Source organism: Bidens hawaiensis, unplaced genomic scaffold, assembly GCF_021521415.1.
Source record: "Bidens hawaiensis isolate Kalapana, Puna unplaced genomic scaffold, B.hawaiensis_p1.1 tig00004664_1, whole genome shotgun sequence".
NCBI classification, from domain to species: domain Eukaryota; kingdom Viridiplantae; phylum Streptophyta; class Magnoliopsida; order Asterales; family Asteraceae; genus Bidens; species Bidens hawaiensis.
The window spans coordinates 961,103-978,217 of NW_027491285.1; the positions used below are offsets into that span (position 1 = coordinate 961,103).

General features: G+C 37.3%; 1 protein-coding gene across 1 annotated transcript; it reads right to left on the minus strand.

The window, feature by feature from the left end:
* Window positions 1-14,267: 14,267 nt before the first annotated feature.
* Window positions 14,268-16,196, minus strand: LOC143627380 (heat shock cognate 70 kDa protein-like). The gene is made up of 2 exons (XM_077097218.1): window positions 15,977-16,196; window positions 14,268-15,583 (listed from the first exon to the last, which is right to left on the minus strand). Exons 1-2 carry the CDS (start codon window positions 16,194-16,196, stop codon window positions 14,268-14,270), a joined length of 1,536 nt encoding a protein of 511 aa, XP_076953333.1.
* Between the last annotated feature and the right edge of the window lie 919 nt (window positions 16,197-17,115).

The following is a 17,115-nucleotide window of genomic DNA, read 5'->3' on the forward strand; positions in this document are numbered from 1 at the left end:
TGGCACTTCTCGGGGCGATTGCTTCCGCAATGTCCCTTGCGAATTTTGACTTTCCTGCATTTGTAGCAGTTGGTCTAAAGGTTTTGGAGAAGTCACGCGGGTTTCTCTCCGCGTTTGTTGGTTTAAAAGCTTCTCCAAAATTCCTTTTCGGTTGGAAGTCCGTTTCCTTACGCTTCCCTTTCGCCTTATGGCGAGGGTTTGCGTCGGTATCGGATTCTTCCCTCTCGTCGTCTGAGTACTCGCACTCACTGTTCATATTGAGATGTTGGCGAGTACTGTCGAATTCGTCAGCCTGTTGAACTGAACGCAAGCGTTCATCCAATTCAGCTTGGAACTCTCTCTGACGTGCTTCGGCCCACGCCTTCACTTGATCTAGTGTTTGGCGAGGGACCCTCGTTCGTTTTTCCAACTGGGCATCAGTGAATCCCAGTGGAATATTTACTGCACTTGCCCCGGCTTGGGTAGTCGGGGTAGTGTTCGTAAGATTTGTATAACCGCCGGTGTTCCCCCCAGTTGCTGGGGTTGTGGTTACCGGGGTTTCTTGGTCGACTACTGGCCTTTGGACCGGAGTAACGTTAACCATTTCTTCAGAAATTTCGAAAAAACTAAAAATTAGTTCTAGCTTTTATGCACGGATGGCGCCAATGAAGAAACACTAAGTGAACCCTGGACAGATTATAGATAATCTGGGGGTTAAGTAATGTTTCCCACGAGGATGAGGTCTAGCAGAGAAGGTTGTTCTTCAGGGGACCTGCAAAACAGACACCGTAAGCTCGTCACTGAGAAGGGGGGGGGTTCCTCCTTGTGACCACCCTCCGGCGTGAGAATCAGACTAGATTGCTCTGAATATAAGTGTATATTAAGAGATTGCTAGATAAGATTGAGATATCAGATGATGTCCTTACCATTCCAAGGTGTTGGAGTATTTATAGCCGAAGGTAGGTTTCCTAGAAGGTACAGCCTGCTGAATAGTATTCCTGTTCTACCAACAGTGGACTACGCACAGGCCATGCTGGCTGGTGGATAGGCTACGGCCAACAGTAAAGGTCGGCTGTATACTGTTCCTTTACTGCCGGCTACGCACTGTTCCACCAACTGTAGGCTGCGCACGTCCCATCGTAAGGGTTGGTGAGTAGGCAGCGGCTAATAGTGACAAACAGTACTAGAGGGTGCTCCTCCTCGTATTGTTGTCGGTGAGCTGTCACCCTGTGATTGGTTCATGGGCTGCTCTGGTCAAATTGTCTGTTCCGCCCATACCTTAGTAGGTATAGTACGAAAGACCTTCCAGAAGCATACGGACTGGCTCATTTAGGCGGGAGTATTCCCGCCTTGCTCATTCCTTCATGTGACTGCTGAAGTAGCGAATGCCTTGTGCGTGTAGCCTTGCTGTTAGTGCGGGTAGCCTTCCCTGATGGCTTGTATCCGCAGCTGCGGGAACAGGCGGGGTACTTCGCCATTGGGAGGCTTTCCCTGCGGGTACAGCTGGCGTACTGCGCGTAAGGTTCTCTGAGCAAGGTGGGTCCTGCTGGAGCAGTTGGTCATTGCCCAGACGTCCCTGTTCAAGGTGAGTCTTGCGGGTCCAACTGGGCTCTGCTGGGACCTACCTCTTCACGACCCGTAACATCATTAGCAAAGTACGAGCGTAGCTCATTCAGCCAGGTAGTGGTTGGATAAGAAAACCCAATATCGATGGAATATCGACTCGATTAAGCGCATCGGCCACATTATTTCTTTGCTAGGTTTGAAATGAATTTCAAAATCGTATCCTATCAACTTGGTGACCCATTTTTGTTGCTCCGGGGTTTGGATGGTTTGGGTGAGGATATGTTTTAGGCTATGGTGGTCGGTATAGATTCGGAATCGACGACCAAGGAGGTATTGTCGCCACTCTATCACTGCTTCGGTTATGGCATAAAGTTCGTTGGTGTATGTTGATTGTGCTTGCATTGTGGGACACAGCTTTTTGCTAAAAAAGGAAATGGGTTTATTGTTTTAGGAAATAACCGCACCTATAGCAAAACCGGAAGCATCTGTTGTTACATCAAAGGGTTCCGAAAAATTTGGTAAGGCTAGGGTGATGAGTGTTTTCATGTGGGACTTGAGAGAGTTAAATGCTAGGTTGGCTTCGGGGTTCCATGCGCACTCTTTGGCTTTCAAAAGGTTGGTGAGGGGAGATGCAAGCCGAGCGTAACCCGGAACAAAACGGCAATAATAGCCGGTTAGACCAAAGAAAGCTCATAAGGTAGTGAAAGAATATGGAGGTGGCCACTGTTGGATGGCTTGGATTTTATCCGGTTCCAGAGCAACCCCGGCGCTCGAGATTTTGTGGCCTAAGAATGAAATCTCTTGAACACCAAAAACACATTTTGAGGCCTTAGCATGATACTGGTTGTTGATAAGGGTATTGAAAACAAACTTGAGATGCTCATAATGGTCAGCTTGAGTGGAACTATATATCAAAATGTCATCAAAGAAAGCTAAGACAAATTGACGTAGTACCTTACAAAACAAAACGTTCATGGCCAATTGAAATGTCAATGGAGCGTTGGTGAGTCCAAACGGCATGACAAGAAATTCGTAATGACCATCGGTAGTGCGGAACGCGGTTTTGTGAATGTCTTCATGTGAACTCGAATTTGATGGTAGCCGGAACGTAAATAAATTTTAGAAAAAATTATTGCACAGAAACGCGTTCAATGTTCGATAATCAAGACAGAAACGCCATGAGCCATCTTTCTTTTTTACTAGCAAAACCGGTGATGAAAATGGACTTTGGCTGGGTCTAATGATACCATTTTGGAGCATTTCGGTGATGAGTTAGGACATTATTTGTTTTTGATAATGTCGATAGAGGTATGGTTTAACATTAACGGGTTGGTTGTCATTGGACAAGGGAATGTGGTGGTCATGTGTTCGGGTATGTAACATTCGTTACTTTTCAAACCCGAAAACGCAACCCGTTTTAAATCTTCGGTTTTGTTATAAAGATATATATGTATATATATGTATCTCAAGTTACGTTTGATATATTTTATGTTCGTCGATTTCTATTGAATTAGTTAAATCAACCCGATTTATCGTTTACGCATATTCTCGTTTATTGTTCATCGATAATATTATATTCACGATAAGTTACGTTTACCATTCATTCGTTTTTTTTATTTAATAAACGACACTTCGAGATTTAAAGTTTAAAGCTTCAAGCAAATTGCAATCTATATGGGTTATTGCGGAAACATCCAACGATAAGGGTGTAATGCGTAGTGTAAATATAAATTATGTTTTAAAATGATTTTAAAGTTCAAGGTTTAATTGGTGCTTCATATTTTAAACTTGTTTCAATATAAGCTTGAAAGTTCAAGGGGTCAAAATGTAAATTGAATTCAAATTTTAATATTGAATAAATCAACCTGCCCCCCCCCCACCCCCTGGTCTCGGTTTTCCGGCCAATGCTCCGGCCACCGGAAACGTGGCGCCGGTAATGTCAATTAACCCCTTAGATCACGTTCTTTGACCCGATTAGTTAGTGTCACGAATCTAGACGTCAACTACGACCTTTAATCAATCTTTTAATTACATTTTAACTACCAATCAAATCCCGTAATCACCGGTTTCCCACCGGAATTATATTAAGACGTATTAATGACCATTTAAACGATTTATGTCCCAATTACACCTATAAAGAGGACACTATACTTAATCTAAACGTATCCCTATCCATGATTTAGCCAAGCAAACCCTCTAAATATATCCCGTAACTGTTCGTCCCCAAGGTCCGAACTCCGGCCACCTTCGTTCCTCATCAAAACACAACGCTACCAAGTAAGTGTTAGCTGGATTCAATTCGTTTTTAACTATGTATCAAAACCCCTAAGCTGATTAAATCAAACGTGGATTAGATTACACGAATTGAACATCTAGGGTTTTATGAGGAAGAAGAAGATGAGCTTGTAACTATATATTTATATTTTTATTTCTATCTATGTAACAAATAAGCACGCTAGTTCAACTGGTTTGTTCAAATGAGTTTGGAGGCTAAGACCCTGGTTTGAACCCGGTCTGCACATATTCTATTTTGTTTTTTAAAGCTTTTCCTTTATATATATAAACCAAATAAATTATTTAAAAATCATTAAAAATCAAATATATCCTTTTAGGTTAATAAATTAAAAATAAATTAATTTTATCAATTTCTTCCAAAAACCAATCTATTTCATATCCGTTAAAGTTCGTAAAACTCAGTAAATATAATATTCTAATTCCTTTGCGTTAACTTTTTCTTTCATACGCTAACATAATCATATACGGAAATGAAGTTATATTTTAAAACCGGTGCTTCATTAATTCCCTAGTTTAAATAGTAAATTATTAGTTTATTTTTGTTACTTAAATTCTTTAGCTTTATTACTCGTTAAACCATTAAAGTTAGCTTATAAATCCGTTAAACTAAAAAGTCGTTAGCTTGTTATCTTTAACTCAATCACATAATCATTTTTTTAGATAAAATCAATGCCTTGAAATTATCGTAACTTTCATATGTATGTTAAAGTTATAATATTAAAATACTTTAAACCGTTAATATTAATTCGTCGTTAAAATATAATTTATTAACTTTAATTCATTTGTTTTAATTTGTTAAACTTAAAGTCTATAGCTTTTGTTTTCATTAAACTTTAACCCGTTAGAATTATAATTAGTTTTTAATTCGTTAGCATAAATATTCTTCGAGAACATGATCATCATTCAAATCCGTACATTGTAAAATCTATAATATTAAATTAATCCACGCTTTAAAAAAATAAATGCGTCATCCCGTTAGTTAGTTTTTTAATTTTTTTTGTATTAATTCTCATTTATAGTTCGAGAAGTCCAATCGTGTTGGATCATTTAACGCATTATCGGTTGCTTCGGTTTCGTTATCGTGCCTTCGGTTTATATTACAATATTTATCTTCGATTTCGAGGTGAGTTTCTCACCATCCCTTTTTAAATGTTTTTATATTTTAGGGTAGCATATGTATCCGACAAACTTCAAGTATTTATTATTGCGATTACAAACTACAATTCACTATATGGACTTGTGTGTTACTTGATTACTTGCTCGAATTTACTTGCACGTGGTAGCCTCAATAAGTATGATCATGCACTCCCTTTTGCACTCCGGTCCATTGTATCGAGTGGAAAAGGACCTCATTATCCGAGTGTGTTGGTTGTTACCAACTGGAAAGGACCTTACTTGCGTGATTACTCGAGTACGTTGGTTGATACCAACTGGAAAGGACTTTACTTGCTCGTTTATCACTTGTCCATGAATTGTATGATTTTTATGTATGTATATAAAACTGTGGGAACTCACCAGCTATGTTCATAGCTGACTTTATTTTATACATATGTTACAGGTGTAAAGATACGAGGATGAAATTTAGAAGACACATAGCATGCCTATAGGATATTCAAAGAACAACTTATAATTTATTTATTTATTTATTGTTTCAACCTGTATTATTTGATAAATTTGTGTTACATGATGATTTAAAAGAAATACTGTAATTATGGTCACCTAATAGTGTCACGTGTGTTTGAGCAATCTGTACGTCACACTTAGGCGTTTTCGCTTTAGCCGGGGTGTTACAGGGTAGGGGGTAACGACTGTGGTTTATCAATAAGTCTCGGAAATTGTTGAAAGAGCAGGGTGATGGTTGGGTTCGATGATGGTGTTTGGGTGGAATGATTGGTTGTAACAGGTGGTGTGGGGCTGTACGATAAAGTATGGAGAGAGGCAATGGAGTTATGACGGATAAGTGTTGAAAGTGAACTCGGCGAGCAAGAATGAGCCATGGTTTCTCCATGTATTGTGTGTGTTTGGCCATCTTTAGTAAAAGATATTTCGGGTATCGAAAAGTCCACAGAAAGGCGACCAAGAGATGCCAGCCAAGTGATTCCTAAGACAACATCGGCGCCTTCGACCGGTAAAATGTAAAAAGGAATTGTGAATGAAGCCTTTTGTAACTGACAATCAACCGATGGACAAAATCCCTTGCATTGAATAAACTCACCATTTCCGACCATCACATCAAATTGGGGGATGGAGTCGATGGATAAGTGAAGAATGGTTGTGATCTGGTGTTTAACAATGTTATTGGTGCTACCACAGTCGCTAAGGATGGTTACCGGTTGCCCTTTGACATGCCCAGTTGCTCATAGAATTTGTGGAGACGAAAGGCCGAAGTAAGCCACATAGGACAAAGACAACATTTGAGGGACGATGGTCTCGGAGGATAGCATGGTTTCGGTTTGTGGGTCGGTGGTTTCGATGTCGTCATGGTCGTCGTTGTCGACAATGAGGAGGAATTGGGGTGGGGAGCACTTGTGACCTAGGAAATATTTCTCTAGACATTTGAAGCATAGTCCTTCTTTACGACGTTGCATGAGGGCCCCCGGGGACAGTTTTGTGAACGAAAGTTTGGGTGATTTGGAGGGTGTTGGTAGCAGCGGAGGATTAGGGAAAGCGATATTAGTGGGTGGTTTGTTGAGAAAAGTGGATCTGGATTTGTAAGCATGGGTCAGTTTATCTTCAACCTAGCGGGCTAAGCCATAAGCATTGTGCAGTGTGGTAGGCTTATGAATAGCTAATTCATTCTGAATATCCAAACGAAGGCCAGAAATAAAACAATTTTTGAGAGTCTGTTGGGAGAGACCTACCACACGGTTGCTTATCTTCTCAAACTCGGTTTGATATGCCGCAACTATGGAGGATTGCTTGAGTTTAAAGAGTGTAGCTTCGTGATTCACATACGATGATGGCCCAAATCGGATTTCCATCTCTCTCTTGAACTCGTTCTAGGTACCCAAAAGATCATTGTCATCTTGGTGTTTTTACCATGAGAGAGCATCTCCCACAAAGGAAAAGACGGCGAGTTCGACTCGTACCTCGTATGGTGTTTGATAGTAGGAAAAGAAATTTTTCACTTGAAAGATCCATTCGAGGGAATTTGATCCATCGAATGAGGCCATGAGGGTAAGGTGATTTTTGGTTGACGGGGGTAGCGACAATTCTGGTTGTTTGGTTGGCGGTGGGGAGGGGAAGGGAGCGATGCCGGGTTGGGGATTCGTCACCAGTAGTAATGTGGTCAGTTATTTGATCAATTTTGGTGGTGAGGGTTTTGGGTGACTCGGATGACATTGGCTAAATTATTAGCCGTTTCGGTGGAATTGGTAGATTCGACGGTGGTGGCATCGATTAGAAGGGTTTATTGTTCAGTGACTGTGGGTGAAGTCTCATAGGAAGAAGAGACATCTTTTCGTGGCGGCATGGTGAAGGCTTGAGACGAGAATGAAAGCACCAATAATAGGTAATCCTTAGACGGGATTAGGCTCCAAGCAATAGAGAGAAAAGAGAGAACACTTTGGGACAATTTTCTTCCTTTTTTTCATTATGCAAAATAGAATTTAAGCATGCACTAGATCAATGGATTAACCACACATGATCCTTATTTTATGCCACTATCTCTAAACATGCAACCACTAAGTTAGGAACATGGAAATCATGAAAAACTAGGCAACAAACTAATTAAAGAACAATAAATAAAACAGTAAACGATGTCTTCATGTCTGGTAATGGGCCGGCTTGTTAATCTCTCATTTGGGCCGAGCCTGCTGTTGGGCTGGATCTGGTGTAGTGCGAGCCTGGTCCGTATCATGATCCCAATGTTGTGGTTTATTTCCACTGTCAAGACTTGCTAAGAGGTTTGATGGTATGTCTGGGGACACCATACGATCAAAATTTCTTTCTTTAAACCCCTCTTTTATTGTAGAATCATGCACTGTTTAAATAAATTTCTATTTATAAGAGGGTAGGAGAAGTTGGTATGTCGATTAATAATCAAGATTGTTAATTCCTAATGTGTTCTATATACCCAATTTATATATTAGGTAGCGTTTGGTATGCAGTAATAACATGAGGAATGGAATGATTCATTACGTGAGAATGAAAAAAGTGGTGTTTGGTTGCTTCATGGAATGAAATCATCCATTACACATGGAATCCTAATCCATCAAAACCATTCCTTCCCACCCCCTTCTTTTTTTTTCATTCCATTCCTCCTCCACCCTACTTTCTCAACAACACCACCACATAACAACAACCACCACCATTACCATCTCCACCACCAACACGGCCGCCGCCACCACCACCACCTTACCATCAGCACCACCGCTGCCAGCGCTGCCACCACTATCATTGCTGTAACCACCACAACCATTGTCACCGTCTTTGTCTAGCCATTATTGCCACCACGACCACTGTCGCTGCCTGACCACCACCACTTGATCGCCACCACCGTTGATGCCATCACTATCAATGCTACCATCGCTTGACCATCGCCACCGCCACCACCACAACCATCGGCTATGTCGCCTGATACCACCGTCGCCATTGTATATATATTATATTTTTTCTTTTGGTAAAAAGACATTATTTTAAGATAGGAGTGTTTTTATTATTTCTATTTCATTCATACAATTTTTTTTGGATACCAAACAAAATAAGATAATAATTCATTCCATTGCTATAGGTTAACCAAACAAAACAAAGGAATGGTAATGATCCATTTCATTCCCTTGTCCATTCCATTCCTTTTCCCATTCCATTCTCTCTTCATTCCATTACCTCCAACCAAACATACCCTTAGTGTTTTAAGTCCTCATCAATTACGGTTACAAGGGTTTAATTTCAGTTTAGATTGTTGAAGAAGGAAATGATATATTCCTTGAAGAAGATTTTAATAATTATGAAAACAAAAGAATGATTACTTATAAAATTACATTCATAACCTAAATATGATGAAGAAAAGTATGTTATGATATCCTTTGACAATATACATTTTTAATTAGTTTACAGTATCAATTGATAATTACATAATTAGTTTATGTTAAGATATCAATAGCTTTTAAATTAGTTTATTTGAGTATCAATTGATAATGAAAATTACATAACTACCCATTTGAAACTTGCAAACCTATATAAATCGCCATCCCTACTTTAAGATATTTTGTTGTAATTGTAGTTACTTTAATCCAATTTTAAAAAATGCCCTAAACTATCAATTTGAGCGATCCTATTTGGGTGGGAGATCTACATTTGGACGCGATGTAAGAATTTGTTGTGAGCGTTCTAACCTAAATCTAATTTTTAATCATTTGTTTGAAGGTAAATTGTTTTGTTAGGTTCAATTTTTGTGTGTTCTATAGCTATCTTCATGCTATACTATCATTTTTTTTTTCAAATTTTTACTTGAGTAGTTTAGTAATAATTCTTAATTTTGGTGCTTAACTGATCAATATAAGCTTAATTTATTTGATTCGGTATGCACTCCAACTGTTTGATGAAATGTCTCAATGAACATTTGATTTATTGTGATATTTCTGTAATATTTTTGAATAGGCAAGCAGGAACTCAAACACATTGACCAATTGTTTTTGATATAAGCAGACTATGAAAACATAAATAATGTGATTGAAATTGGATTTAATCACTTAGTGTTTCAAAGAAGAACTAATATGATCTATAACAAACTTTAAATAGAATTTGTGTTACAGAAAGTTATGGCCTCATTTGTTATTAGAATCAATATTCTTTTGGTAAAAATGCCAATGCCTTGGCACGAATCAAATATTTATCATCTTAATATAAAACAACATATAGATAAAATCAAACAGTTAAAACATGCTAGAATCGATATCGAATAACATTAATGATCAGGACCGAAACAAAACAGGGAAAAGTAGGGTCGGTCCATGCTCGCATTTTTTAGGGTCGGGATTCTCGGTGTATTGGGTCGGACCTATATGAACACCCCTAGAGATAAGTATGATAGTTATGAGTTAATTGCTTATTTAAGTGTTCGAGAAGATCTGTATTATTTTCAGTTTACAACCATTTTTTATATGAAAGTTCACAGTGTTACTGTGTTAGTGAGTATGAGTATTAAATTTCACAATCTTATATAATTTCACACAGTGCTCGTGTGTTGGTGCTTGAAATTCTGTCAATATATATAAAAAGGAGTTACCAGTTGAGATATATAATTTCACAATATGCAGAGTCAACGTATACTTCTTAATGAGCTTTTTACTTAATAATATTACATAACATGATAGTATTAACATGATAGCATACACATGGCTTATTTATAGTTTTTACATAACTGCTTACATTTCTAACAAGAATAGACTTTTTCAGATGCAATAATTATACACCATTTATGCTATGTGATTATAATAATTTGTTATTTTTCATTTTGATTAGTTGGACAGATCTTGGATGTATCTTACTCGCATGAAGATTGTGAAAGAGGTTCATGAGCGTAATGAAGTTTTCAGTTTTTATTAAGATATTTGTTACTTCCATTTTACAATTTTGATATGTGGACTTAACTTGAGACTTATGAGACATTTGGTATATATATTTGGAATACGATAAAACTTTTAAATATGGTGAAGAAATTATCATCTCCATATTATAAGGTCTTGTTTTTAGTGGTACATAAAAAACTGTCACTAAAAGTCTAAAAGGTTTGTAGTGGCGAACGAAAAATAGTGCCATTGAAAGCCCATATATGTAGTTGGAGATGGAAAAAATGCCAGTAAAATCCCAAAAAGTGTTTAGTGGCAGATGAAAAAAAGGGCTACTAAAAGCCCATAAGATTCTAGTGGCATATGAAAAAAGTGCCACTAAAGCCGAGATAGTTTGTAGTGGCAAATGAAAAATGTGTCACGAAAAGTCTAAACGTCTGAAGTGGCAACAAAAAAAGTGCCACTAAAATCCCCAAAGAGTTATAGTGGCAAATGAAAAAAATGTGCCACTAAAACTCCAAAAGTTTAGGGCAAATGAAAAAAGTTCCACTAAAAGGCTTAGGTGGTAGCACTTCTAGTGACACTATTTTTGTGTGCCACCCATTCCAATAAGGCTCTTTATAGTAGCACTTTTATGGTTGCTTATTACACTATTTATGTGCCACTAAATGGCTCTTTGTTTGTAATGTAGGCAATGGGGTGGCGTGGCAAAGACCAACGACTTTTGGTTCCATTTTTATTGATAGATTTCTCTCTATCGTTTAAGAGATTACTGGCCACCGGTGGTTTATCATGGAGGCGTAAGTATGACTGTGATGTTGTGCCAACTTTTGTGGTTCCGATTAGTCTGCTGTTGGGTTCCGAAAGTATGACGGTGGTGTTGTGCCACTTATGTGACTCCGATTCTTCTGTTACCAGGTTCGATTTTGTAAACTCTAGGCGAGGGAATGCTATGTGATTGTGGCGTGGCAAGATGGTTACTTTCTCTCTTTTAGTTGGCGAAGATGGTGGCCCGCTACTTGGCGTGGCAACGTTGAGCCGTATTTTGTTCACTATGACAGAGAGTAGTGCTAATACTTTTATAAATGTTTTTGGGTTTGGTCGTTTGGGGTCGACGATGACGACCATAAGATCACCTGAGACCGGTTTACATGTTAATCTTTGGGCATCTATTAGCATTTGATGTTTGATGTTTTAAGTCACTAAATTTGGATCTCACTTGATTTAGAAATCTCATACATTGGCTCTCTTACTCCAGGTCATAATCGAAGCGAAATGAAGATTTGGAATATATTTATTTTCATTACGTGTCAGTTCTTGTACGAAAGCAGGTCTATATATGGAGTGTTCGTAAACGGGACAACGCGTTGTGAACTGATCAGGTTCATTTTAGTTTGTGATAAGGGTGCTTTGGAAATTGTGGCAGATTGTTTTTGGTTATTAACGGGTCCAAAATGGGGTTTTTGCTTGATTTTGGGTTATTTTTAGTAGTATCGTATTCGCAGTTGCTACAGGGGTATTTTAGATATTTATGAATTAACTGGCTGTTGGCAAATTCATGGGTATTTTAGGTATTTATGAATTAACTGGCTGTTGGCAAATTCATATTTAGTTAGAGCTTTTTAAATAGATGGGATTAAAATGTAAGCCCTTTCTGTGTTAAAAGTAGTCATCCCGACCCAAAATAATTTCTATACATAACAAAATAAATAATGACAAAAAAATCTAAAAATAAATTCAATTAGTGTGGATTATTGTTTGCTACTTCAGTGGTGATCTGTTTGTTGTGGGTGGGGTTTTCAGACTTTTGAGTAAAGACGTCAATAAAGGTCTTTGGAAAGCCCCCTCTTCATGTTGGCTAAGCCCTTCGTGAAGGAACTAGAGGTAAACTTTTCATTTCCTTTTAAGCTAGAGTTATGTTAAATTCAGTGGCGGCTCAACCATTTTGGTGGCCCTAAGCGAACAAAAAATTTGAGGCCTTTTAGAAAAAAAAATGGTTTCGTAATTTTCATTTTTTTTAATTCATTCTACTTCACTTTTTATAAAATAAGTTACATACAAAAACAAATTCATTTTTATTTCTCTTTAGATTTGTTTCTTAAAAAAAACCAACCAAATATAAATTTATTGAAACACGACATTAAGGTAACTTGATTTGACGATTTTCGACATTTTCGATATACGCATTTACAATTATAATGTTCATACATCATCCTAGTTTTGAGAGAAATAGACATTGTATTTTGGTGTTCTAGAGTCAGAAACAATTGTTGCCGCAATTAAAAACTATTATGTATGCTTAAGTTATTATAATAATAGTTATAAAAAATAACATGAAAAAATTATTCAATCCTTTATTTTGAATGGAAAGAAAAACAACTACAATCGGAATTCAGAAAAAGAAAAAAAAATTATTCAGTGATGGGATTCGATGGGTAAGATGAAAAAGGAAAAGAAAATGAACAAAATGTAGATGGAGATGTGATTTGATGCCAAGTTCTCCCAATACAAGTATACACTAGAGTAATCCAACTGTTTTGTTGATTCAAATTATTTTTATACAGTAACAGTATATATATATATTTTAGAAATTGGGGCCTCAAAAACTTGAAGGCCCAAAGCCCTAGCTTGAATTTCTTCTACATACGAGCCGGCCCTGGTTAAATTTTGTCTTTGAATATTAGCATAGAAACATGATTGTATGTTACCCAGACTAGAAATGAGAGGAGTTATGAGTAGAACTATTAAATGAAAGTTATATGGTAAGTATTATAAATATTGCTATATACTAACTATTAAATGATAATGATAAGTCATATGAGCCACACAAATAAGATATTTTATTCTTTTTTAATGTTACTGTAGTAATAAAAAATCTATCAATTTGTACTTTTTTTTTCAGGTGGACTACATATTAGGAAATAACCCAATGAAGATGTCATATATGACAGGATGTCACAAATGGACCAAGAAGAATCATATAACCACTTTGGAATTGATGCTTATTGCGACTGTGCGGGGTGCAAATGCTAGAATCAATTCTTTATCAGAATCTGATTACATTAATTTATAAGGTTAGGCTAATAGAAATGATACATGTAAGAACATTAACAGATTCAATATTACTTTTGCAATTTGTGTTTTTATGTCGAGTGACAAACATCACAGTTACCCTTACAAGAGACAACTATGTTTAGCATTACACTAGCTAGAATTTGCAGCTAATTGCATTATAATCACAAACCCGCACAACGCGCGGGTTATAAAACCTAGTTTATGATTAAATATGGGTTCCTCTTATCTAATTACATAAAATTAATAAGTTGGTAAAGTTTATAATGCTCGTGACAAAAGATTTGAAAGATTTGTCTGTGATTAAAGTTGACCCTATCCAATTATTTTTTGTTTATATACCGAGTGATGTATGCATCTTCTTTATCACCGTTTTGGTAGGATGGTCATGGAGGTTTTCTCAAAGGGTTTTTCTCCATGGGAGGTCATGGGTTTGAGTTTTGAATGGGAGGATTTTTCCGGTGCCCCTCCCCTTACAGGACTAGGGTGTTGGTTGTACAAAAGAAAAAGAAAAGATTTGAGAGGATGATATAAATCCATACATGCAGATTTGATTTGGTTAGTGTTTGGTTGTATATAGAGGATAAGAGGAATACGATGTTAAGAACATAAATGTCCAAAACATTTCAGCAAAAAGATTTTAGAGTGAAGTTAGCCTGCAAGTTAGAAGCCACACTATGACCCATGTCATAAAGAGAGGCTCGAATTTGGATTAAAACAAAGCAAAATAAACCTTACAGAAGAGTGGTCTATTTGTGGTTGTTCATCCAGGCAACATACACTGCAGCTGAGTTGATAGGAAATACCTTGAAAAGAAACACATTGATGATCTGATTTTCTTACTCATTTCCTAATCCTTTTCACCATCTCCTTAGACAAATCTCCACTCCTAGTAATTGTGGTACTTCGCTTATTACCGGTGGATATTACCTCAGCTGAAACATTGAGAATACCATTAGCATCAATGTTAAAGCAAAGAATCATCTTTTGTTCACCTTTAGGCGTTGCTGGAATGCCATCAAGAATTAATCTGTCAAGAAATACGTTTTCCTTGGTATATTTGCTCTCGCCCTGATATACATCAAATATCCCATTTACTTGGTTGTCAAAGCGTGTTTGATAAGCATACTCCTTGATGGTCGGTATGGGTGTGTTCTTAGGGATCACAACACACATATCATGTTCAGCTACAACACTCATATTATTGATGATACCAGCCTTGACGCCAAGAGAAAGAGGGGTTACGTCTAATAAAAGGAAATCTTGCACCTTTTTGTTCCCATAACCGCTTAAGTTTGTAGCCAACACCGCAGCACCATAAGAGACGGCTTCATCAGCGTTAATGCTCTTGCAAAGTGGTTTCCCGGCAAAAAACTCCGTCAACATTTGTTGCACCTTTGGAATCCTTGTCGACCCACCAACAATAACCACTTCATCAACCTGGCTCTTGTGCATATTTCCATCTCTCAAACAGTTCTCCACCTGCTTAATGCACAAGTTAAAGAAACCGGCATTTATCTCCTCGAATTTTGCCCTGCTGAATTTCGTTGTGAAATCAATTCCCTCGTACAAGCAATCAATTTCAATCGGTGTTTGTACTGTTGATGACAAATCCCTCTTTGCTTTCTCACAAGCAATTTTCAATCTCATCTTCGCTCTTGTATTCTCACTCACGTCCTTATTTTCTTTCTTTTTAAAGATTTCTACACAATGATTCACCATCAACTGATCAAAATTTTCCCCACCCAAATGAGTATCACCACCCACGGCTTTCACAGTAATGGTACCAGCCTTGCTGATATTGAGAAGTGACACATCAAAGGTTCCTCCACCCAAATCAAATACCAACACATTCTTCTCATCTGGACAGTTAATGTCAGCACTCCTATCTAGACCGTAGGCAATTGCCGCTGATGTTGGCTCATTAATCAAGCGCATGATATTAAGGCCTGCCAGCCCACCGGCATCCATGGTAGCCTGACGTTGCTTATCACTAAAATATGCTGGAACGGTTATGACCGCATCAGTAACCGTTGTTCCAAGGAATGCTTCTGCGGCCTCTTTCAAGTTTCTTAGAATTATTGAAGATATTTCTTCTGGTGAGAATTTCTTTTCTTCTGACTCGTGTTCAAATACAATGATTGGCTTCTCCCCTGGCCCTTCAATTACCTTAAAAAGTCTAGTTTCAATGTCCTTTTGCAGTACACCCAGTGGCGGATCCAGGAATTTTTTTTAGGTGGTTCCCTCTTAATTTATAAGGTGGTTCCTACGCGTCTTCTATATATCCGTACACTATTATTTCGAAACTCGGGTGGTTCCGGGGAACCACCCGTTTGTATGCTGGATCCGCCAATGAGTACACCATCATTGAATCCGGTTCCCATTAAACGTTTAACATCTGCACATTATTATTATTATTATTATTATTATTATTATTATTATTATTAAAACACAAAGCTTAATTAAGTCATCAAATATAACATTGGATACTAAATGAAGGGGTTTTATATATTGCTCCTAGAATATGAAAGTTGTTGATCAAAAGAACTTACCAAAAACAGTGTTTTTAGGGTTTCTGATGATTTGATTTTTTGCAGCCTCCCCTACTAGAATTTGCATTCCATCCCAAGCAACGCATGAAGGCGTAATTTTGTTACCTTGCTGATTAGGGATGATCTCAACGCGGTTGTGTTTATCAAACCAGGCTGCCACACAAGAATATGTTGTTCCAAGATCAATACCAATTGCAGTTCCCTCAACTCTACCAGCCATCTTTGGACACACATGAGTGTATTAAATAATTGTATGTGTATATGTATTAAGAAAAGAAAAATAAGAAATAAACCAGCAAACATAATAGAGATAAAACATCAAAGTATGTAAGCGTATAATGTATTCTCAATGAGAAGGCTGAAAAGTGTTACCTTATTTGCAGACGAACAACTGAATCGGAGAGGATCGACTGATGGTTTAAGCAGAAGGAAACACTTAATATCAAGAATCTGTGATGCCGGTGGTTTGTTGCTGTTGCCAAAGGAAACAATATCAAGAATTCTTTTGGAAATATAACACGGTAGAGATTAACTTGGTTGACTAAATCTCAAAATATATATAAGTTTTAAAAATCTTACGAGATTTTTTGCTTCCACAATTTTGATTTTCACAATTCTTCTTTCATAATACCCAATTTGTCATTTTTTTTAATACGTAATTATGTCGTGTACATATACATTTTTTTATTAACCAGCACATTTAAATGTTTGCATTTTTTCTTATGTATTTCAAAGTTTTTCTTTTGCAGCATGTATCAACGTTAGAGATCGGTCACTAATTAGGTAACCAAATATTGTTAAGATATATTAGCTCAAACTATGTGTTAAGAGGGCTTGGCTTGGAGCTTTGCTGAGAAAAAAATGTTGCTACGTAGGCGACACATAAACATTTTTTTCTCACTCATAAACAAGCGAAAGGGGAGTAATGGGAGAAGCTTGGTTAGGGGCTTGGTTGGTGATTAGGTAATAATTAGTTAGTTATTATTATAATATTTACGTTTAGTTTATATAGCAAATGCAATTAAATCTTATCTTAAATATATCTAAACGAAAGCTTTAAAAGCTTTTTGGTTGTTCCCTACATTTTCACAAGATACTAGATTGCTTTATATGTAAATGGAGGCTTGTCATGCATTTTA

Bases quoted from the DNA above. Each gene is read 5' to 3' on its own strand.
- LOC143627380 (XM_077097218.1), bottom strand. From the start codon at position 16,196: ATGGCTGGTAGAGTTGAGGGAACTGCAATTGGTATTGATCTTGGAACA. The intron at 15,584-15,976 runs GTAAGTTCTTTT...AGGTAATTGAAG, and splicing joins CCCTAAAAACACTGTTTTTG to GGCCAGGGGAGAAGCCAATC.